Here is a 25,603-nt window from a genome sequence, read left to right on the forward strand (position 1 = left end):
ACTACATAATTTTTATTATAATTGCAAGTTGCAAAATCATTTGTTTTACATTACAATCTTCTTACATGTAAAAAAGTACAATAACAAATAAAAATAGTAAATATTTTTGAAGTTGCAAACAAAATTTTGGTAACTGTTCATTGTAAACAACAATGAGATATGCATATTAAATCTGGATCCATGTTGAAATCCCAGCATTATTTCACATATGTGTACGAGCATATGAAAGGGGACCGGCCAGTGGTTAATGATTAAGAAGTAAATCTGTGCATGAAAATGGCATATTTTGAAGCACTATACAGTAAACAGTTTTACATAATGGAAATTCTTATTTTGTTAATGTTACAATTATACTCAGATAGCGTAGATCAGTTATTACTTCTACTACATATGAAGAAATTTTACAGCATCATCGCCTCATATACGTATAAAATAAACTTTTTTGAATGCGATTATATATATATATATATATATATATATATATATATATATATATATACGTCTGAGTGTCTACTTTTTCTAAATGCATGCACCCATACATATGTTGTAACATTACAAGAAAAACGTTGAGAGTGTAACCGGCTACTAAACCTATATATTTCGTAATTTCTTAACATACACAACTTAATATTCTGATCAGATAAAACAAGTAAATGCCTTTTTACCTTATAAATCCAAGAAAGCAAATAAATAATAATAAAAAAAAACACTACATCATAGGAAAAGACAAGTAGACCTAACAGTGCGAATGAAAATTGAAAGAGTCATTAAACGTACGATTCGATTTTATAAGACACAGGATGATGATTTGGATAAAACATACCTACTGTTTCCCTTCCCCCCGTAACGTACAGCTTAAAGTTCAATAAACGTTGCTTTCTTTCTAAAATTAAGAGACCCCGTCACGGCGAAATCAAAATATCGCTGATTTTTCAGTAATTATGATATCTTCAAACATATAAAAGTAATCGAAAAGTGGAACAAGAGCTCGCTAGACAATATTATTTTACATGAGATACCGTTATCACGACTCACTTATCTGCTTTCGATTTCCAGCCATTTAGAGAATCGGCACTTATTTTTTCGTTTACAAATGGCTGGAAACGCAAAGCTACTAGGTGATTCGTGATAACGGTATCTCATGCAAAATAATATTGTCTAGGGCGCTCTTGTTCCACATTTCGATTCTTTTATCTATTTGAAGATATCACATAATTACTGTAAAATTAGCGGTATTTTAATTTCGCTGTGACTAGCCCTCTTAAAAGTATACTTAATCACAAAGTCAACACTCGAAAAGTAAGGACTATAGAAAATAAAAATATCTCAATAAAGAAATTAGGGCGACTTCCGATTTTTACACCAAGCCTCCGCAAGTGCAGACATTATAATTTTGAAGTAGAAAATGTGTGATTGGACCAATAATCGAACCTGAGCCCTAGGCTCATCATGCTTATGTGCTAACTCACTGCGTCACCCAGTCGATCTAACTCCCAACCACACAATTTCAACTATTGAGGACGGTGTTGTCTTTCTTTCAAACCACATGGAGTGTACTACAACTTTGTTGAGTTTGGACTGCCCCAGTGTCTGCTGGGAAGTCCAATCACAACAGAAAGTTGTGGTATCCTGACTCTCCATATAGTCTGAAAAAAAAGAACACCGTACTCAAAAGTGTAATTGTGTGACTGGAAAATGGATCGACTGGGTGGCGAAGTTGGTTAGCACACAGGCGCGATAAACCTAAGGACCTGGATTTGATCTAGAGTCCTGTCACACACTTTTCACTTTTTAAAATTAATAATAATGTCTACTTGAAAAACTTAATTCGGCAAGCGGTAATGTAAACAACTCAAAAAGACTGTACTCACCGCAGTATGTGAAGAACACACAAGTAAAATTTTCGAAGTACCCGCTACTTTATCCTCAGTTTGCTTACATTCGTAAAACGGGTTAAAAGAATCAATTAAAGTCCTTTCTGACATGTTGAGGATGAAGTAACAAATAATTCAGAACATTATTTGTGGACTCTTCACATACAGCGGTGAGTACAAGCTTATTTGTTTACATTAAAAATATCTTAGTTTTCCAGGCCGAAATATGAAGCCTAAATTTCCCATATTAATTATCTGATTTCAAGTTGACACCCTGCGATCTGTTATTAATGAAATAAACACATGTTAGCATATGGAATAGACACGTAAGAAAATTGGTCATCAAAATATGGTAAAAGCACACATTTCTTCTTTAGATCTGAAGAAATATATCTCTTGTTTTCAGATATATTGCGAACTATATATATATCTAATGCTTTACTTTCGAACGGTACATTGTACAAATTGATTTTTCTTTGAAAAACTGCACACTGCAATTCGTATTCATTACAAGGGAGCTTTTTTATTTGACGGACAAGTATGACGTCACCTGATTGGCTGAGAAAGCAACCATCACATTCATTTGCCCCAATCAAGAAGGAACAATTCAACATTTTGGACATATAAATGACACCTTTACACCTATCCAATTGAACTTTGACCTTTTCTTTCTTGCAAACATCAGTGTAGTCTATTTCTTCAACTCTCTTTGCCACCTGCTGTATACAGTTGTTGGTGCTTCGAACCATTCTTTTAATTATTCTCATATGGTTTTCGAAAGGAAATGCCGAGAAGTTATCTAAGTTACCATAGTTAACAACATCCTTCTCTAGATGTAACAAATTGTGAAAGTTATATGTAAGTAACTCTTTGAAATACAGGTCTGTGATATGCTGCACGAAGCTGTGCAGAAGGTCATTTGCGTATGTTCTCCACGTTGCATTTTTCCACAAATCACTTACTAATATATAAATGGCTGCGTGCAATACTAAGAAATGTTTGTATAGTTGCTGAGGTAGAATTTTATACAAAACTACCGGCCCGAAATAAAGAAGGAAAGCACGATATTCAGTGGCTTTCCAGTATTTATACATTTTAAGCGCTCTTGGTTTACGGGCAAACTCAATAGGTACGCAATTTTTTGAAATAACTTCAAGTCTTTCAGAAACAATCACTATACTACGCCAACCAAGCTTGCATCTTGCAGGTCCCTTATCGACCCACGTTTGTACAAGGCGCTTTACCACACCTAAGCAAACTAAGTGCATATAATCTAAGGGCACTTGACTTACAAGACCTAGTTGCAAACCTGTTAACACAGTTTCGGAACGTTGATGCTCTTCGTATTTTAATTGTTTGAACGAAATGTCATCCTTTAAATTGGCATTTTTCTCATACAACCATATAGTTCTACCAAAATATACCCCTTCCTGAGTACACTTTTCACAGCCATAAATAGAATTATGTGAAGCAATACACTTCAAGAAAGCTCTTGCTGGAGCGTCAGCTATAACTGCACTGACACGGAATATATACTGTTTTTCCATATACACTACGCCACGTGATTCAAGTTCTTTACATTCTTTTACAAACGGTTCAAAGAACTCATTGCAGTTTGATGGTTTAGATTCACCATAGTAAATCGCGATTAAGAATGGTGTTTTATCTACTGCCTGATCCACAATTCCCATTAAAGGCCAAAAACATTTGGTTGAATTCGAATGTAAAGGTAAACCATCCACATTAATTGTAATAGTTACCAAACATGATCCCTCATTTTCTACCAACAACTTGGAATTTACAAATGGATAAACACATGGAACCAAACCTGATGACATTTTCTTCACAATATTATGTTCTACGCCAAAGTATTTAAATAGACCCCCTGCACGTGTATCTACATTGGAGCAAGACGGTGTATGTAATAGAGTTCGTGCGTCTAAAGGAAGTTGAGGGAAATATTTGTTTAAAATATGTAACAGATCGGTAGTGGCTGTATTAGTTATGTTATGTTCCTTTGCCCACTGCACCAACTTCACTTCCAAAGAATCAGGAACTTCACCATGTGAACCATCACTCCACATTCCAAAATCACTAGAATTATCATATTCACTGGATACCTCTGAAATGTCAAGGTCACTAACACGTGGAACTTGATCATCATTTCTGCACAAAGTTTCATTCGCATTGTTATCTGAATCTAGTTTATTAGTTTTCTTTATTTCTTGTCCTATTACTTCTGCAGAGAGAAATTTGTATTCATTAACAATTTCTTCATACTCCTTTTGAATCTTGCGGCGCTTAGATCTCGCAGAATCTCCAAAGTTTTCTTTTTCCACTGTTTCCTCCATTTTTCAACTATTTACCTGTCCTTTTAAAATCTAAGAATTGGGTGTAGGTTCAGTAGCTGGCCTCTCATCTCAACCAGAACTGCAAATATAAGTTAAGTAGCTTATTAGTACAAACAATCCCCTCCAATGCAACGTAATATATATATTTCATATGTACAAAGTGAAAACAGCCGAACTTAATTTATAAAATATAATTTAAATACATTTGCAGTTCGCGATTTTCTAAAGTAAATAAATAAAGGTCCATTCTACCACTGGTTTAGCATTTGCAAATTCTGTGCTTCGCGAATGTCAATACTGGGTAGAAATTTTCAAGTACACCTCAGATGAATACTGGAATAAAACTTTTAAAACAGACCCTACCAGAGCCCTTTGTCCTTCCGACTTGTGCCATATACACTTAACACCTTAAAACCTATCGAAATAAATAATGAAGTGGAAAAAATATTTTTAAAACTTCATTTGGCAGTTCTTTTATTTCAATATTTTTTAAATAACATTTTTCTCTTGTAATAAGTGTTGCGAACCAGGGTTGGCAAAAAACGTTTTCTTACAAAAAATAAAAAGTCAACCTGTTTCTGTGATTGATTAAAAAAAATACGTATGGACAGAAATAAATTAACTTGGCCTTCACGTATTTCCAGCAATGGGGTTATAAAGGACAAGATCTACAACTCCTATACGAAGTATATTCGGAAATCGAAATAGTACTTTGCGTATAGAGTTGTGCGGTTCTATTAGTGTATTTTTTAGACCAGGAAATTCCCGTCATAATCATGCCTGCGTTATTATTTATCAACAATATTAACAAGTATGTAACGTCATTTTAGTGACATTGTATTATAATCAATACGCTAGAAATGACGTTTATAAAAGTAGTGAATGGCTGAATTTTAAAATAAGAATTTAACCCAACACAGGGTTCTTACAAAATTACTTTTATCATTTTCCATGATTTCCAGGTGCAAGATCACCCATTTTCCCTGACCCGCGACATTTAATAACATAATGGTGTACTGATGATCAATGCCCGTAAAAGCTATATAAAGACTTGGGGCAGTAATTCTCAACCTGTGTGCTGCCAAAGATCAGCAACTTTCCGTTTGTAACACTATACAGTAGACACAGAGCCATACAAAATGCTAATAATAGTAGACCAGTGTAAGTTATCCAAGGAATTGCCATTTGAGCTAGTGAAGAGACTTTATAAGACATTTTCAAATAATATTATACACTAACGTTAAATTTCTTTATATAAAACACTAAAAGATTAGCCATCCTTCTCCACAACGAGCAGCTGTAACTTAAGAATTCTTAAAAAAAATGGCAACAAATTGATTCTATAAATTTCGAAAAAAATAAGCGCTCCTAAAAGTTTAGTAAACAAACCAGAAAAAAAAGATACTTTAATGGAATTTCTCAATATTTCTTTGAATTCAATAAAATGAAAAATAAAACAATGAGAAACTTTTCAAAATAATGTGTAAATGTATATGCAACTGTGAGAATGCAAATTGTGAATTTTCCACCCTCAAACGCAAAAATATTTGAAAGTTTAACATAATGAAAGTTATGACGAGCGAACAGTACAGCTGCCCATACCAATTCCTACCGATTTTTTTTTTTCAGTTATTGCAATAGATCCTACTTGGTACCACAACAAAACAAATTTATTGTTATACATATTATACAACATATTAAAAGATAACGAGAATTTTAGGAATGACCCCCGCCCCCCCAAAAAAATTTCATCAAAAGATTGCGATCTTGGCCGATAATTAGTTTTTGGATCAGGAGCTACAAAATTTTTTAACGGCACCTAAATCAAATTTTCGTATTTTTTACGGAATAAGCACATACAGAGTTAAGTGATAATTTTCTCTTTCTTTTCCCGTTTCTTCCAAAGCCGAATTGTCTTCTTCTCGCACATTTCACAGAAGTTAAGAGTTCTGAAGTTCCACGTGCGTAGGCCAATCTACTAGTTGTCGTTGGGCTAATGAAGAAGCCACTTACAAGTTGTCTACCAATAAACTTTTCTTAATAGAAATACCAGACTCTACACTTGAATTGCAATGTGAAATAATCAATGTCATTTTCACAAGACTCCACAAGTGTTAGAATTCACTTTTCCCACTTAGAACTGATTTATAAAATTCATCAAGATTTGAATTAAAATCAGACGCTTTTAGACGGTTTAAAAAAAAAAGAAAAGATTCGAACACTTTCTGAACTACCTGTTTTAACATCATCGAGACGAAACGACTGATGGAGTATTACCAAGCACTTCGTCATCCTTATCCGGGCAATTTTAGGTTTATACAAGAATACCTCAGGATCAAAGCATGAAATAGCACGAGTAAGAGGATATTTTTCGAGTATTTCTTTCAGTAGTGCCTATCAAAAATTTTCGACAATCAGTGAAGAAACTGCACTTGTTTACTTCCTTGACATCTTTAAGCTTCCCAATGCAATTTTTTTCTGCCCGAATCCTATATCTACATTCTTTGGGGCTTTCAAGTTACTTTTAACTTCTAGAGCTTGCCCTCGATCTTCTTCATTAGGCATTGGTATTTAAATGTCATCATATATTCTTTTAAAAAAGTTCACAGTCTATTACAGTGTGAAAAAGCATTGAACAGCAACAAATTACCTTTATTTACTTAACATTACTTCTACATTATTATGATCCCAACAAAATATACAATCATGATTTGAAAAAATTAGGTAATTAAAAAGAACTTGGACAGATGTGATTTATTTTCACAATTGGAGTTCTTTTCCTTTTAGCGGCAAAAAATATTCCAATCTGCTTTATCTTCAAGCAAGACTGATAAATTACTTCGTGTGTCTATAAAATCTACAAATGTCTTAGAAACATAAAAAATGTTAAAAACTACGTTTGAAAGTAACATTTTTTGGCGTCATATTTACCCTGTATAATTTATGACAATTTAGGTCACATCTCCTAAATTAAAACATTTTATGTCCGAAGGAATTTAGTACATCACATTCTTAGGAATAATAACAAATATTTAGGCATCAATAGGGCGTGATATGGCTGAGAAAAAAGTCATCTCCTAATTGGTAGTATACCTTCTTTCTACCTCCTCCCTCGGGATTTCGAAAATGTAAAAATATCTTCCTCAAGTGGTTTCCCTGAGAAAATACTGATGTTTTGTGTGAAAGCACGACAATTTTAAGAAAGTACATCAAATAAAAACATCACAGTTTGTACCTTATGCTGCGGAAAAGTGCCATTTCACAAAAACACGTGTCAAAAGACAGACCAGGTCTATGAACTATGAAGAAAACAATTTTATTCCGATTACTAACACTAAAATGCGAAAGTTTATATTATCCTTTTCTTTGAAGTTTCATCATTTCAGAAAGTTCAGAAAATCATATAATGTAAAAAACAGAAAATTCTGGGTTTTAAAACTGGTATTTTTATGTTTTCATTGGGGGAGGGGAGGGGAGTTGTCTCGCTGGTGGAACCTTGAGTAGAATTAACGGAGATTAATTGATATATGTGGAAAAACCGTCACCAAATTCATACAATTTGTGGCACTTCGGCTTTTAATTTTTTTTTTACTTTATTTTATTTTAGTTGCTGTTTTTGTTTAAACCAACTGAAAAAAGAAAAATGGTTTAAACCGTGGTTCAGGATGAAAACTTTTAATGAACACTCAATCTTTAATAAATCCTGAATCCGTAACAATGTTTCTTAAGAATTAAAGTTACACCAACGTAACTTTACACTTTTTTTTTCCACAAAAGATTATGATAACTGGCAAAGACGTATTTTACAAAATCGAACGGCTACGATTAGCTTACGGCACAAAAGACACACAAAATACATAAATTTCGCCTAAAGTTATGCAAAATACACGAATTTCGGGGATAGTGGGTCGGATCATCTGGAAACAAACAGACGCGCATAAAAACGAATTTTTGTTTGATCAGCGTTCTGTAATTTCTATTGCAGCATTTCTAGGGTTAAAATTAGACACGGAAAACAAAAAAGCAAAAAGGTGAAAGTAACGTCCTTTCTGAGTTCTGCACGTGAGAAAATAATCAAGACTGAAGTTTGAAGCGTATTCTATAGTGCAAAGGATAATATAGTGTTCGAATATTTTCAGACAATATTGTCATGCCTTCCCACAAAGAAATTTTCGATTCATTTATCTATTGTGAAGACATTACAGAAAAACGGTGAAATTAGCGGCAGGTTAATGTTAAACGCACTAAAATTATGACTTAAATAATATTAACTTAAATCTATCCATCTTAAATACAATTACTTTACATCGAAATAACTTACCGAAAAAATGCTTCTTTTTCTGTCTTTTTTAAAAATGTATTAGTTGTTTCTTAAGATTCCCCACTCGCAGAGGATGGTCGTCTTCGTTCCCGCCCACCGTCTCTGTCGATGGAGTATTTAAACCAATTCCTTACGTGCATTTCTATTTGATCATCGGTTGCTGATGGTATTACCCGCCGAACGCCATCTGGAATGATTACAAAGTTTCAATGTAATTAACATGTATAACGCAATGTATAGAACACTTATGAATTAAAAAGTACAATCGTTCACTGTTAAATTACTCGGAATATTCTGAAGAGAATTTAATTTTAATATTTTGTAGCCAAGTGAACATTACGGTCGAAGGTCGTCACACCTGAGATCTGACGTCCCTTGCCATTCAGATGCAATATCACTTGCCTCTTTGGGACTGAGAAAACCCGCCGAAAAACTCAGTCAGGATGATTACCGACATTGGTATCCTGACCTTCGACGTAGGAAGTAAAAGTTTTACTGCCATTCTCCTATAAACAGTACTAAATGGTCGCAAACACAAATGACGTGTTAATGTTCCGATCCTTGTTACCAGATCCGATTTCGGTCCATACGCTTGCAATCACTCGGATATTTCCTATACCAACTAGCCTGTATTCATTGTACCATCTCGACGTTTGCTCCATGGTTGTGGAGGATATTAATGATGTAAGATTTTTCCAGTCCCTACAAACATCAATCAACACTACAGTCACTGACATAAACACATTCTCTCTTGCTATTTATGGATGGAAGATTTCATCCATGAATAACGTAAGACATAATGTTTTTGTCTGTTTGGTGGGAGTTTCGCGTCCCTTTTCAGCAGCGAGGCTATATAGAGACAGAACCTAAACTTTAAGGTGGGATCTGAACCACTTCTCGAGTTGCTATCCGAGGCATTAGGTTCCCAGGTGAATTTGAACCTGCGACCACGCGCACTGAAGGCGAGCGCTGTAACCGTAACGACGTCTACGGGGGAACCCGAGAGAGAGAGAATTTTATATCACTGAGTTAGTGTTAGTTGGTTTTTAGAAGGACTGCTAAAAAAATCTTACTTCAATAAATTCCTCCTCAATATTTTAATTTTGTAAGGTTCTCTTCAATCAATAAACAAATAAATGTGATTTAATGGTTAGTCTGCAGTTTCATTCGAATCCAAAAAAAGTAAAAAATTCTTCATCTATGCATAACAAAATGATACAGTGTTCTATGTCAGTGAGTGCAGTATTAGTTGTTTACAGAGTTTGGAAAAAATCTTACTTCAATAATGATCTTCCCAACCATGGACTAAATGTCGAGATGGTACCGTGAATCCAAGTTAACTGTTGCTATACGGAACATCCGAGTAATTTAAAATTAATGGACCAAAATTGGATCTCAGAAACCTGTAATTTATTTTCGAGAGAAAATTGGCTATTCCCTGTAACGTATAGCGAATTAAATGAAAATGAGATCTTTCAGTTTTACGTCCCACGGATATGATGGTTAGGCAAAAATGATGATGATGAGAGATGAATAAAATGGTGGAATGAAAAAGTGGGAGAAAGCGGGATAATCCCGAGAAAACCCACGAGTTCGGTGTTTGTCCACCACAAAGTTCACACAGCGCGAGCTGGGATCGAACCAGTATAGCGAATTAAAATACTGTGTAGTCGAATGATGGGGACTAATGTTGAACTTCGCTCTATGCTTAAAAGTTCCCTTTGAAGCATTTTGGCTGAAAAAAATTGATATAGAAGTGTAATAAATGTGATGGGCTTTCACACTAACGAGCGTTATTCAGAGTTCTTTTTCTGACATGCAACGAATAACTTGAATACAGAACATTTATCTTTAGAACAGACTTGAAAAGAAAGAAAGTGAAGAGAGAAGACATAGTCGAAGTAGTAATGCAACTTACTGTCAATAATCTATTGCAGCATGGAAAACAAGGATGATGCCGATAAGGTAATGAGTCTGTTAAACAAATCTACTATACTTATTAAAACACTCACATTTGGTAATCTCACTTCTATTTGGAAGCAACAGTTCACGATATGTAAATTTTGGACATCGTTTAAAACTTATTTCAAATTTTTTGACATTTAAATAAAATTAAATAAATAAATAAATAAAAATAAAAAAAATAAAATTCAAAATTCACTGTATTGGGGGAAAGAAAAATTCTTATAAAGCTAAATATTAATAGTAATAACAGTAAAATTAACTATTTTTTTTTCAAATTGTTAATTGTAAAAATTCTACATGTACGCAGGCCGAGGCAAAAGTCTGGACATGTCATATTTTCAACATTGCTGGAGAAATCGGGCAATACCTTACGATGAAGTAATAATAACATGAGGACCGAACGCCTTATGACCATCATGTTGAAGGTAGTCACCGTGCGTTTTGTCGACACTTGTAATAAACGCTTATATAATAATTAACTTGGGACCAGTTGGTCCTAATATGGCGTAGAAGACAAATTTTATGTCACCTGGCAGCAAATTTGATTCATTAAGTTTTACTATAAAAGCTAGAAAGCAGCTGTGTAAGGTTACGTTATTTTGCATGTAATCTAGCTAGGCACTCTCATTGCATGACCGCACAGAAACTGTTTTGGTAAGTACTAGTAGCAACAACTGAGTGATAAGCCAGATAAATGAAAGAGCATTCATTTGGTCCTTGTCCAAGATACCGACAGGTCAAATATTAGAAAATCTAAGCAGTGACAAAAGCCAACGAGGAAACTATAACGAAATTTAGGCCGTCATTTCGAAGTGGGGTATCTTGATTTTTCCCAAGTTTACAGCAGAGCGATTTAAAGTTCTACGGGAAATTTGATTTTTAAATCTTTATATCGCCGGAACTATAATGAAGTGAGATACTGCATTTTAACAGTTGATAGAACACGTGGAAGTCATAATAGAAAAACGCACTTTTTTTTTCAAGTTACGCCCCTTTGCGTTTTCACCCCTGAATTTGTAAAGCGTACAAGTTGTGTTTCGCGCATATTATCGGAGGAAACGAGCATCAATGAATAGTAAGTAAATCCTACAGGTCTGTTATCCACGAATGGAACCTACACAAGATTCAGTCACAACAATAACGCACATATGAACCTCAGATCGCGGGAGGAAGGAGGGGAAGGTGGCATTTTGCTCAATGTACTTGATAGGAGTGGTGACTGTCCAAAATTTGTCCTCAAACAAAGTGCATATTAGACAGGAGTTTCCAATCAAAGCATACCTTTCAGTATTTGCATTATTCTCAGGGTTCTTAGTGCTTCTTTACCCTTTCTACCGGTCCAGTTGAATTTCTTTGCTGCGTCGTTACTGAATACTTTTTCTAACATTCGTCTCACTAACTTCTCAACACTTTTACCACCCAAGGTACTCAAAGCTATTTGCTGTAAGCAAATATAATAAAAGCAGTTATAATTATACATATTACCAATACACTAGTTGTTACTAACGAATAGCAGGACACAATGAACTAAAAATATCAATTTTTTCCTTGCCTAGCATAGAAACGAAGAAAACTAGAAGTAATAGATGAAAGGGTTCCTGCTCGTTTGGCAAAATCAAATTTCCTGACTTTTCCAGGTTCTTAAATACCACTACTTAGAGATGTTTAGATAGCATATATTTGTACCAGTGCACAGAGCAGTACAATTTGCACACGAAAGAACGGAAACAGAACATTTTTAATATGAAACATCCCGTAACAACTAGCCGGATAAGGCAAACAGTAAAATATGCTATTATTTCCAAACATGAAAATAATGACGAACAGAATTTTAAAAGCATAATGAAGCATAAAGAACCTTAAAATGTGTAGCAAATATACAATGAAAAACTTATTTCTCTTTAATCATTTCGCCAACACTGAATAAATAATTATTTTCTTATGATACAAAAACAAAGGAAGCAGGGATGCTACTTCAGGGATATTTCCATTGCATTGTGTATAACATTTTGTTTATAATCTAGATACAACACACACGTTACATAACAGCTTAAGATGCGGGAAAATGTTTAAGGCATGACCATTTTCTATAGGCATAGTCTTAAAATTCTCCTGGTGGGAAAATCCTGAAAGTCCCTGTTAGGATGGCGGAGCCGAACTTGTGCCCAAAATACAACGAACGCAAATCCAAGTCTCTATAAAATAAGATATGCCCTATAGGCTTCATTAGGTTATGTCTACTGGAACGAAGTTATTCATAATTGCTTCCGCGGTTGTGAATATTCATATTACAACAACTGAGACATTCATAGAAACAGATGCCGAATGTTTCTACCACACACGCCCTAACATGACACGTTAAGGTCGTTGACTGCTCTGTAGCGGCTTAATATATGAACAATTTATGAGGCATGTTATATAGATTCATACTAGAAGAGACGCCAATTGCTGGTATGAAAAAGTTTATTTCTATCATAGTTGCTGCATTATCAATGTTCGAAATTACAAAGGAAATTATGACCCACTTTGTTTATTCAGTTTCAAGTTGCCACGTGTCATTGAACAAATGTAAGATACCTAATGGGAAGTATCACCCCGTATAATATAAAAATACGGAAATTACTGTCTAAAATACTACAGTGAGCTCAAAACCTACCAAACTTGTAGCATTATTTTCATTGTGTGCCCATTCTTCCAGTGATTTAACCAATGATACAGTTTCACAGGGTAGAGTCAGACCGTCGGGTAATACCAGTGGTTGCGAAATTCCCGGTGAACGTAAATTTCCGTGGATGTATTCCAGTATGCGTGACTGGGTTTCTTCTATACGTTCCAGACGTCCCTTAATGTTCGCCAAATGCTTAGCAATAACCGTGAAACCTGCGGGAAAAATGAAGTATAACCTGTATTGCATATATAATAACTTTTAAGAAATAGAAAAAAAAAAAAAAGAAATATAGAAGGAAAATAACTTTAAACATTTTTTTTTTTTTTTTTGCAACATTACGATTTCGAATGCTCATAATTTCGGCATTTTTTGTTTAAGAATGTTAACCCTTGTGTACTATCAAGAACACTTTTACACAGGAATTACATGGGGTCTTCTAGAATCCCACCTAAATTATGTTCTTTACGCAGAACCATCAAAGAGACAACTTAAATATTTAGTATGCATCTTTAGCATACACTCGAGATAGTCTGCAAGAAAAGATGAATTGTAACCTCACTTGTTTAACAGCTGTAACATGAGAAACAAATCTAGGGTTCCAAAAGACCCCATGGTAGTACACAAGAGTTAAAAATAGTACTATTAATAATTTCTGAACTTTGTTTTCAGAATTTTATTCATTTATTAATAAATATTTGCACCAGTTCAGTTTCATAGAAAGTATAAAACCAACCAACCATTTCTGCTTTCAAAGATATAGTAGCTAATGGGTGAAGAAGTTTACTTCTGCAAGCCTCAAATGCATTCATTGCAACATATTTTTGAATGTACAATTCTAGGATATACTCATTTATATGCCTGCTTTCAAAACCCGATATTATGATACTGATCTTACAGTTTGGGTATTCTAATTTCTCCTCTCAGCCGTTCAGTCCAGCTTATCTACTGACCGCAAACATGCTCTGCACCACGCGGGAGTCTGGTGCAGGGTGGAAAATACTAACTTTTTCTTTTAAACAGTGTTATCTTTAATTTAATAATTTCTTTCGCTTTGGATAATACATCTTGAGACCTGAGAAAAACATTGGGAATAGAGTTAAATGTTAATTAGCTATGAATTTTCATAGCAAATTTCCTAATTGGGATTAAATTTCGAATTGATTCCCAATCTTTAACTGATTGCAATCCCAAACACTTTTTCATACTTTTCATGCTTTGAGGAAAAAGTACATCAACATTCAACAAAATGATACACTGTATTCACGAAAGTTATTGAAATCTGGCAGGAACGTGTATATATATATATATATATATATATATGTGTGTGTGTGTGTGTGTAAAATCGGAAGTTTAAAACTAGTTTACGGAATGAGATGCATAAATTTCGACTCAAGTTATGTAAAATGCACAGGGTTTTCAACCTTGGGTGCAGATGGGGGGGAGGAACACCCGAAATACGTCCCTGAAGTCTGAACGCCAAAAATTTACATTTTAAAAGAAGGAAGTACATACCGACCGTGTTGATTTTCGATTGTTCTGGGCTTAATGAAGATGTTTCTTCAGCGCTGAAGGTCGCCCCATCCTCGCCTCCAATGGCACTTGAAGACTTTCCTGCATTTCTCCCAATTGCATTTTGGTTACTTTCTGAAGGTGACGAAACTGAATGGGCCTCTGATTCCCTGAACAATTCTCTAGAGTTCATACGTGGATAAATTATTTTCTGGGTTCGTTGACTATCATCTTCTTCACTTGTGTCATCACTTTCCACATATTGTGCATTACGACTAGTTTTCCTCTTTCTTCTAACTTCCTCTGCATCACTTAACAAATCCGAAGTATACTGAGCATCCCTTTCTTTTCTTCGTGCAATCAATAGGTCACCTGAAGAGATACATTACATGGATAAAGGACGTGGAAATTTCGTTAATAAGATCTTCCACTAAGTCTATTACAATAGATAGAACTTCTGATGCAAAGCTAACGTGAATGAAGTGCAGCTTCCGACATAAAATAAAATTGAAAATTAGTAAAAAAAAAAAAAAATAAAAAAATAAAAAAATAAAAAAAAATAAAAATAAAAAAAAATCTTTTCCTAATTAGTTAATTTGGAAGTGTTTACTTAGGAGCGTAACATAATGTAATAGTAGCTGTCAGGCTGGAACGATATGTTTAATTTCTAATGAGAAAGAAAACCAAGTATATTTAATGTAAGTGAATAAAGCTAATAATTTTCAAGAGATTCATTGCGTTGATTTTGAGTTTAACGTCCCGTTCAGCAGCGAGGCTATGAGACGTGGACCAACTTGTTAACGTGGAATCCGAAACGCATGAGCTCCAGCCGGGAATCGAACCCATTGCGTGATTATTTCAAACGGGACATTTCCTTTTCGCAATATAGGATATGAATTGTAGGGTCATTAATTCGACCGTTTTAAAACGGCACAGACAGCTAATGTTTCTTAAAGAAAAAAAGTCAGTATACTAACATGTCCGGACGGAGGGGAATATCTTTGTATTTACTGCACTGCATACCAAATAATAATAGCAGTAGGTAAAATAATAATGCCATTTTTCAAGGTGGTATTTATATTCCGCTATCCGGCACGTGACGTTTGGGTTCCGCCGTTTGGGCACCGGATGTTTGGACGCGAAGCCATTTGGGCGACAGACGTTTGGACGCGAGTTAAATTAAAAAGTCATTATGTTAGGCGCTGAATACTAAGTTCGAATCAAGATATCAGAAGATGTTTACTGTCGTGGAAGTCCTTGAATTATACTTGATTTTGTTTTACATACTAGAATTACTGAAATTTCAAAATTCTAAAAACTTAATTAACAATTAAATTTCGTAAATTTAAGTTTCAACCAAGTTAAGTGTACTTTTTATTTGATAAATTTTCAAGCCAAAGGTAAGTAGACCAGACTAGATATGATTGACTGCATTACATACGTAGTGAGACTATTTCATTATTAAAAAAAAAATTAAAAAAAAAAAAAAACTTTAAACCTACTTCTGCAGTTATGCAATAAGTGAATGTCAAAAACACATCTTTAGTGGCTAAATGATCAATATATGTACACTTAACTATTATTTTTCACTTTGAAATCGTTCTTTTTTTTTCCTTTCGCCACTTTCGCCAGTTTAAATGCTTACAATGAGGCGAAAAAAAAATGTTAAGTTTTGACTTTTATATTTGAATGTTTATATATATATATATATATATATATATATATATATATATATATATATATATATATATATATATAAAGTGATACCAGTAATACAGCACACTGCAGTTCCTAAACTCAATGTCTTAGACACTCTGTATTAACATCTCTCCCTCAACTCTATTAGGATTTAGAAGTTTTAGATTTCTGGGCTCTAGGCATCTAAGGCCATTTAGCCCGTGACGTTTGAGGGATGACGTCCCTCGGCGAGCACACTATCTGGGGAAAGGGAAGGAAAGAAGCGGCCTGGAACCTATAAATTAGGGTAGTACCCCGGCATTTGCTGGTGTGAATGAGGAAAACCCAGGAAAACCTCATTCAGACTGGCTGGCCTGAAAGAGCGTGTTACACTTTCTCGATCGAGTGCCCTCACCGGAAATCGAACCCGAGACCGCTCGCACCGAAGGTGAGCGCGTTAGCGATTACGCTACGCGGGGCCACTTTCCTCAACTAGAGTGCGCGGAAATCTTTTATTGGTAGTTCTTTATTGGACTTGGAGAGAAGAGTTTGGCAACGTAATACGAAAGAAAACAAATTTTAAGAATCGTGAACAAGCGAAAAATTAAGCCATGACGATGTTAGGCAACAAATGTCACAATCGCATTAAACTATTTAATTTAGATTAATAAATAAAGTAGAGATAGAAAATAGATAGATAAATGAGGTGAGATAAAGACAGAAGTGCAGGAAATGTATATATATATCTTGATTCGCGCTTAGTTTTCAGTGCCTAGCTTACTTTATATATCGTAAATTGTAATTTTTACTATGTATTTCGCGCCCAAACGTCCGGCGCCGAAACGTCCGCGGTGAAATGGTAGCGCCCAAACGTCCTGTCCAGCCGCTATCCTGGGAAGCGTGGAGGGGAATACACTTTTGTAAATGCAGGGTCGCTACCATAGCTCAAAGGAAAGATAATTAACTAACCTGTTACGTAATGAACTTTTCTGATTTTATACAGCTTCCAAGAGTCCTCAGGAATTACGCCATCTTCCAAAAGTTTATTGAATCTTTTTGATTCTTTACAAGGTGGCCAGAAACTCTCCGTCTTTCGAGGAGTTAGCCATTCCGAATGAACAATCCCCAAGCCACCCCCAGATTCTTCGTCAAATTCCACCACATGAAACATCCTGAAATCAACGTGTATACTTATAATATGCTATTGGATAAAGAAAGAAGAGAAACAAATACAACAATACAATACATTACAATATAAAACACCTTAAATATAAAAATATAAATATAATATTTCGAGACAGGCCCACAAATACATATTTGGACGCATGGTTTACACGTATGAGTGAGTTACAATACACATTGATGCGCCACGTTTGCTTTCTCGAAGCAGGTTAACAGAGGAGATGAAACTTGGAAACGAGGTGTGTATATAAAGGCTGATCAGATAAACTCTTTTATAAAGAACATTTTGAGAACAAACTACATTCACATTTTTTGTCAGGAATTCTCGTCAAATTATTGAAAAAAAAAAATGCTTAGGTGAGTCCTAAATCGTTCGTTTTCAGAGGAATTTTTCTGTATATTTGTTCTAAATACCTCCCCCCCCCCCCCTCCGCCTTGACAACCTAAACTACAAAATTACCTTAACCGTTTCCTGCATTTTCACTTTCCGCGCCCCGAAACCTTTTTCTAATACATATTTTACAAATTAATGAAGTAGCTAATTAGTATCATCCTATTTAATTACCCAATAAACAGGGTTGGTTAAAACCCTGTTTCTTGAAAGTTTTTATGGTTTAATACGCTGGTTTTCTTGGTTTAAATAGTAACATGTGGATACAAATAAGTATGTCTAGCCTTAACTTCCTTATGTGACAGCAGAGGTACGAAGGACACGTGTCTTACAGCTCATAGTTCCTTCCACGTACAGATACAGTGCTACTTAAAAAACACAATAAATAGCCAACAACCAGGCCTAGCACATATTTCGCGGTTCCACTCGAGCACAATGTCTTACCAAAAAGAAAATTTATAGCTAAATACGATGTGAAACATCTTTTATGAAAGAATGGAAGTGTGAATGTAAGAAATTACTGTCAGTGCACAGCATATTTAAATGAATTTTGAGTGAGAGAAAGTGTGCGTCTCCACTATCCTCGTTTATGCGTACACCCTCCGCCGATGACGCGCCTGCCCCGTACGGACGCACCCCTCGCTTTCGCTCGTGCCTCCCTGCTCTGACTCAGACAGCATTCGTGTTTCTTAGTGGCCACCTAGTACAAGTTAGTTCGTGTTTTGTGCATTGTAGTTTGTGTGCCATACGTTCACACTGTATTTATACTGAGCCCCAGGGTTGGCAAAAACCATGGTTTTTATTGAAAAACCAAAAAAACAGTTTTTTTTGCTTTAAACCCGGTCTTTTTGGTTTATACCAGGTTTTTTTTTTTTTTTTTTTTTTTTTTTTGTTTAAATAATTTGCTCTATGTATTTATATCACATATGGACAGAAATAAGCTTTTTTCGCCTTGGTGTTAGTATGCAACAACCGGGTTATGCTGGAAGGGGTCACATAAGCTTAAAGCGGAATCCAAACTGCTTCTCGGCTTACATCCAAGAGAAATTGTCCTCTATTTGAACTCGAAACCGGGACTAATTGGCCACAAACGCGATACGTCTGCCGACTCACTCACGAAGGACTCCTGGTAAAAATACGTTGACTAATCTTTACATATTTGTCAATATAATCATCAAGAGTCATTAGAACAGGACAAAAAGATAAACAATTGCACAAATGGAACCATTATACAGAATTACATATGGACAATTTCAAAGTACTACAGAGTACAGAAGAACTAATTTGGTCGAAGTCAGTTCACTACGACTTTTATTAGTCCAAGTTAAAGAAATATAACTACTTACTTTGCATATCAGTAAGAAAAGTGAATAAAGATACGAATTGAGTCCACTTAAGCTCTGACCAATTTATACAAAAATAGTTACCAAAGATTCTTGTTATTTCAATAATTGCCTCCAGTGGGGTTTGTATGACCCCATTCCCCGAAAAAGTACGGTACTTCGATGTATTTTATCAATAGTAAACATTATTAAAACGAAACAATGTTTAGAATTTTCCTTTGGTTGCATAACAATAATAACAAACTATAAAAAAATCACAAAAGAAACATCCATAAAGTCACATAAAAAAGTTGCTTTTGTAATATAATCTCTTTGAGTAAAGAATGGGGAATTTAGGTCTGAATATAGTACGAATAATATATGGGAGTGAAACGTGATAGCCCACAAATATGTGTTCATCAAAATTTTACGAATAGTTACACTTTTACGAACATTTTGTTTTTTTGGTTTAAACCAGTTTTTTTTTTTTTTTTTTTTTTGAAAAAACCAGCTGGTTTAAACCAAGGTTTCAATCATGGTTTAAACCAGCCAACCCTGCTGAGCCCTCCTGAAGTCAATCTGCAAGTAGTAATGGAGCTCCTCCAGGGTTTGAAAGAAACCGGGTCTTTTTGAAAAAGCACAACCCACCTGAGCCCATATGGGTATTTTCCGGTTTAATTGTTTTTTTCGAAATATTTCAATGTCTCTTGATTTGTAGTGTGGACACCCGCTATTTTGAACAAAATGGCCGCCATTTTGAAATTTTACATTGCTATGCAGCCAAAGTCTGTACAGGAAATTTACAGAAAATCTCCTGATTGTGCCCTGAAAATTTAAGCTTAAAACACTGAAAGTAGTACCGTTTAGTATGTGTGATACAGGCAGACGAACGAATAAATGTAGATAGAATCATCCCGGGAGCCTCAATGACGTTCGCCAAAAATATTAATTTAAAACAAATACACAACTCATGTTTTATAAAATAAATAGTTTTATCGGTGAAGTTCACTTCCGATACTTTGTGTTCAATTATGGGAATTTCCCGAGCATTTCTTTCGCGATGTTTTCTTTCTTTCTTTTTTTTTTTCTAAAATCCAAGCTTTTTTTACTGTACATCGAAACTTCTAGTAGTATGGAAATTTGAATTCAGCACTTGAAATAATAAGCGTCACACGGTTTTCGGAACTCTGAGCATTACGCTTCTTAAATTTGACAAGAATTTTTACGCTATTGCTGCTGTTGATTCTACAGAATGCTTATTTGAGGAGGAGCAACAAATAACTGGACTAAACAGCTGTTGTTGGAAAACCAAATTTTACTTAAGAATACTTGTGCTACCATCAAAGGTAACCAAAAATAAATAAAATAATAATAATAAATAAGGGTTAAGTTCCGTAGCACCGGACCAATTTTAGGAAATTTACCCGGTCAATTGAAGAATTTATTTAAGTTTGCGAGTAAGAATGAGTGAAAGTGGGGTAAGTAAACTAGTAAAAGTGAAGAAAGTTGTTTTTTGTTCGTTGTTTTTGATTTTGTAAGCGGCACAGTATGTTGAGGCGGAAGGACTATTTCGCGGAGAGGTATATTTGTTATGATATTGTAGCGCGAAAGGCAAGGTGTTGGGGAAGAAGGAAGAGCATTTCGAGGGCTATTTAGCGGACTATTTATTTAAGGAAACGAAACCCCAGGAAACTGTTGTGCATGATTTTCTTCTTGAAATCGGAAAAGTTTACCAGCCTCAGTTTTGATAAGTGACTTCCAAGAGAACGGGAACGTTGTCACTACCCTCGCTTACGCGTATACCCACCTGCTCCCTTCGGACGCAACTCCTTGCTCCGCTCGGGTCTCCCTGCCCTGACTCGGTTCGACAGCATTCGTGCTTTTTAATGGCCACCTAGCACAGGTTGGTTTGTGTTTCTGTGCTGTAGTAGTTTTTATGCCCCTGACGTAAAGTAACATAATTTGATGTAATCCAACAAAATATAACCGAATGCAGTGCATTTTGGTGCTTTTTCCAGTTTTCAAATTGGTCCGGCGTTACGGCACTAATGCCAAAAATAATACTAGCATTTTCACTAATGCAGTACATATTTACTGGCAGTGTGCGAATTGAAAAATTTTCCCAGGGGGGGATGAATTTCACCCATATGCGCACCCAGTCCTCCCCTTACACACACACACACATACATATATATATATATATATATATATATATATATATATATATATATATATATATATAGAACGGTGGTGGAATAAAAATACGAAATTCTAATTTCCGATTGGAGTAAAGTTATTTTCAAGTAACACGGGTTCTTTTCCAGTAACTGCAGACTCAAACATTTGGTGACCTTTCCACCCCCTTCGATTTCCTTGCATACTTCGGACCCACCCCCGCAGCCCTCTTGCGGAGGAAACCATCCCTTTACTTGGGGAAGGAAGTCATTCAGTCGTTTGTTCTTGGCGAGTGAAGATCGTAGGTTACTTAGAATGGCTAAAGTGCACAGCAAAACCCGCGAAATAGTTCAGTGTGGCAACATGTCTACATCCAACTATTGAAGGATCTCGGTCACAGCAACTTGTCCCTCCCCCTTTCGAGTGAGATACTTGAAAACACACATCGGCATAACACCAATTGGGACACACTTGAAATATAGTGGTTTTTTTTTTCTTTTTTTTTTTTTTACTAACAAGTACAAAACATTTGAGATGTGAGATGTTTCATAAATTTTCAGTCAGCAATATTTAGGTTAGCTACACAACGTAAGAATTGTTCTTTTTTTCTATCTTCATGTCTATTCAAAAATACTCCAGAGGGGGGAAAAGTTATCCCTGCCAGGGATAAAATTTTTCTTCTCCAGAGGGGGAAAGATTTTTGTCAGGGGGGGAAATCCCTGGCATCCCCCCCGCCAATTCGCACCCTGTTTACTGGTAGTACCTTCACTCTGTGAGGGATAACGTCCCTCGGTGTCGCATTTGGCGAGCACACTATTCACGGAAAGTATCTTCTAAAATATAAAATTGCATATTTTACTTCAAATAGGCTATAAGCATAATCTGCACTTTAATTTGTTCTATAATTATCTCAAGCTAAGAGAAGGTTTTTTTCTTTTTATTCATTCAGTGCATTCTAAAGTTTATAAATGTCTTATGTTGAATGCTGTTGAGTACCTTAACGTGAAAGCATCTGATTCGCCCAATGAAAGTTCAAAATCTGATAAAAATCACTTTCAATATGATCGCCTTAGTTGTACCAATAAAAATAGTAACAAAAACCTCAAAAACCCAGATGGTTTTTTTCAAGTGGGTCCAACCCGAAAAAACCCGGTGGGTTTTATCGGGCAGGGCCCACTTGGGCAAACCCTGATCTCCTCACTTAATGCATGCTCTGCTAAAAGGAATACAAAGCCCTAACATAACTTGAAAATATAGGAAACGTGTCAAAATTTGGTAGAATTGTGTGCTCGAGTAATGCCCATTCCAGTACATAAAAAACAAAAATCTCCTAACTGATACACACTGTTCCTCTGAAAACCAAAACTAGGCCTAATTGTTCAATATATTCGGCAAAGTTTCTGAAATTGGCTGGGACTTTGGCAATTCACTCAAAATCTAAGTACAAGGGGCATATGTCTTAAAGTTTATTGCATGCTGTTTTCAGTACATTTTGGCACTATTTCCCTTTTTTCAAGTGACTGGAGAATCGTTACTAATGCATAAACTTATACAAAGTCAAAGCATTATGTCACACTTGGGTGGAAGAGCAGAATTAACCTAACCTAATGTGCATGCGCAGGAACAATGCATTGTAGCCAAAGATAATCGGCCAAACTGAACCCAGAAATATTTATTAACTCTTAATTTCCATGCAGACATCTGCTGTACTGTAACCCAGTGAAGAGTGTAACTAGCTCACGTAAACTAATTTTGCCTTCTTAAAATGGATATTAATCATTTCAATGTTATTCTACATTAGCACTCCATGCACAATCATAACCTGTTCACCCACATGTTTCCATAAAAAAAAAGTATGGAAATTATTTTATATAGAATGATTATATAACCTACTTACCTTTCTTGTCTTGTCTTGTCTTGTGTTCTTCACTTATGAATAGTGCTGGTTTTTTGCATCAGGTCTAAATCTTTTTACAAAAGCACTTAAGTTTGATCACACTCTTTTTTCTGTAAGTAGAGAGACAACGCAATGACCACAACACTTCTAATATGGCGGTGAAGAACTGCGCATGATCAGTAACGCACTCTACCAACATCAAGTATGTTGGAGTTAGCGACCTTTACCCAACGATAAAAATCAGTGGTCGTGGGGTGGGAAAAAATGCTTTTCGTAGAGCGATTCCCCGTTATTTAGCCAACGCTAAAGTAACGTATTTCTTGGTTGGGAAAACAGTCAACTCGAGTATAGTTGCGTTAAGGTCGGGAGAATAGTTGGTTGGCCAACCATACATTTAACCAACGGTGGGCCAACGTACGTTTCTCCACTATAGGCTTGTACCGACCATCACCCACTGTTTTGACCAAATCCCACTCAATCCCCAACGGTGGGCCAACCAACCTTGCTACTAGGGAAGAGTTAAAAATGAAAGAAATCATTTCGTAAATGTTAATATTCACATTAAAAGTATTAGCCTAATGTTCATATTTCGCTCTTACGAAATAATGAATTTGCATCAAAAACTATTCGTACTTCGCGTAAATTGATTTTTACAAAAATTGATGTCTTACTTTCCTTGAGTAGAAAAGTTGGCGAAAACTTTCTTTCTCCGATTTCTCAAATAAATCAGATAAAAAAGATCAATGAGATAAAAGAAGTTTGTTAAGCTAAAAGTCCATAAAGCCCATTTTATGCGATGCAATTTTCTATGCAATCTTGCATGCTAAGAGTCATGCGTTCAAATTATTTCGTGTAATAATAATTAACATTCAACTTTCCATAGTAAATTGCACGTATTTCACCTTGTTCGGAGATAGAACATGTGCAATCTACCATGGAAAGTTGAATTCTAATTTTTATTACAGGAAATAATTTGAATGTGTGTCTTCTAATTTTGCATACATAATGGCCTTGTCTAATATCGTCTAAAGTCTACTTTCCCCTAATTTTTTAAAAAAAATCATCTGGGCATTTATATGAAAATTGACATTTAATACATGCCGTTATAATATTTTATCAACATCATTGTTCTCTAACAATATTATTTTCTAGCACAGAAATTTTGCTTTTTCTTTCAATAGTAATTTACATTTACATTTTTGTTGCATTATTTGATGACGTCTCAAGTAGCATCAGTTATACCATTTCAGGGTTTCAGTTGTCAAAATTTTCACAATTATGTATTACTCATGTGTACTCCTTGTACTTTAGATTAAAAGTTCATTAATATAATTCCAAATGACATGACTACAAATGTTTCGTGTGCTCTTGTATTGTTTGCTTAATAGTAAAACAAATATTTTGGAATTAAAATGCCAAACATGTAAATTGTTTCCTTGTTGGTACTTCAAAATACAAAATGGCAATGATTGAAAAAAATGTAAAAGATAAAGATAAAATGCTGTACTTTATTCCAATAAGTGTAAATACGAGAATGCATAACTGTTTAAGACATGTTGCTACTATATTCCATAGATACCATAGTGAAAACGAGAAAGTAGAGTGCTTCGGGTAGAGATGCCTATAGGGGAGAGATGCTAGTTTTGCTATAACTTCGTCGTAACAACAACAGATGGCATGAGCTTGCGTAGGCTGTTAGCGGAGGTCAAGAAGAAGGAAGGAACGTCATCAGTCACGTCGATGAGTATGTTATGTACTTGTTTCACGGTAAAATGTACAAATTATCAATAAATTTACACATGTTTTTGTTTGTGAATAATTCGTATTTTCTGCATTAATTTGTAATACAATTAATAATGACGCGAAATACGTAGTTGCTATATAGAGAGGATTCCAGTGTTAAAGTGCACGTGAGTCTCAGCATACCTTGTGGCAGTTTTGGCGCGAAAATTCAGCTGGCATCATTCCCCGATGTTTGGGAAAGTTGCTACATCAATGTCGGGTAAAGATGCATGTGTACATTTTCTCGGGTAAAGATGCAAGTTTAATTCTAACTCGGCTACTCACGAATTCCTGACCTCGTGATTAATATCAAGAAAGTTGAAAATGAAAATATACAGAACTGTTATTCTCCCGGTATTATTTTAAAGTTCGGAAAGGGCGAACGTTTGATATAACGGCTATGAGTTCCATAAGAGATAGTTATTAGTAAAACCCTTCGTATACAATGCACATACACTTCTATACATATTCCATAACATATAGTATGAT

At 35.2% G+C, this 25,603-nt stretch overlaps 2 protein-coding genes across 9 annotated transcripts in view; one reads left to right on the forward strand and one right to left on the reverse strand.

Annotated features, from left to right (window-relative positions):
- Window positions 1-23,791, reverse strand: LOC145694718 (uncharacterized). Of its 4 annotated transcripts, none has more exons than XM_081771258.1 (7): window positions 23,333-23,791; window positions 17,335-17,537; window positions 14,692-15,060; window positions 13,168-13,391; window positions 11,793-11,952; window positions 8,547-8,733; window positions 4,168-4,304 (listed from the first exon to the last, which is right to left on the reverse strand). In XM_081771258.1, exons 2-6 carry the CDS (start codon window positions 17,534-17,536, stop codon window positions 8,597-8,599), a joined length of 1,092 nt encoding a protein of 363 aa, XP_081627384.1. In that variant the 5' UTR covers window position 17,537; window positions 23,333-23,791; the 3' UTR covers window positions 4,168-4,304; window positions 8,547-8,596. The 4 variants fall into 4 exon arrangements, with proteins under 4 accessions (XP_081627382.1, XP_081627384.1, XP_081627383.1 ...); XM_081771257.1 differs by lacking the exon at window positions 23,333-23,791 and adding an exon at window positions 20,121-21,426; XM_081771259.1 differs by lacking the exon at window positions 23,333-23,791 and adding an exon at window positions 19,909-20,114.
- The window catches only part of mip40 (Myb-interacting protein 40), a 346,121-nt gene that overhangs the window by 238,326 nt on the left and 82,192 nt on the right, over window positions 1-25,603 (forward strand). The gene's annotated exons all lie outside the window — the stretch shown is intronic.

Source organism: Thermobia domestica, chromosome 9, assembly GCF_964235325.1.
Source record: "Thermobia domestica chromosome 9, izTheDome1.hap1.1, whole genome shotgun sequence".
Classification (NCBI taxonomy): domain Eukaryota; kingdom Metazoa; phylum Arthropoda; class Insecta; order Zygentoma; family Lepismatidae; genus Thermobia; species Thermobia domestica.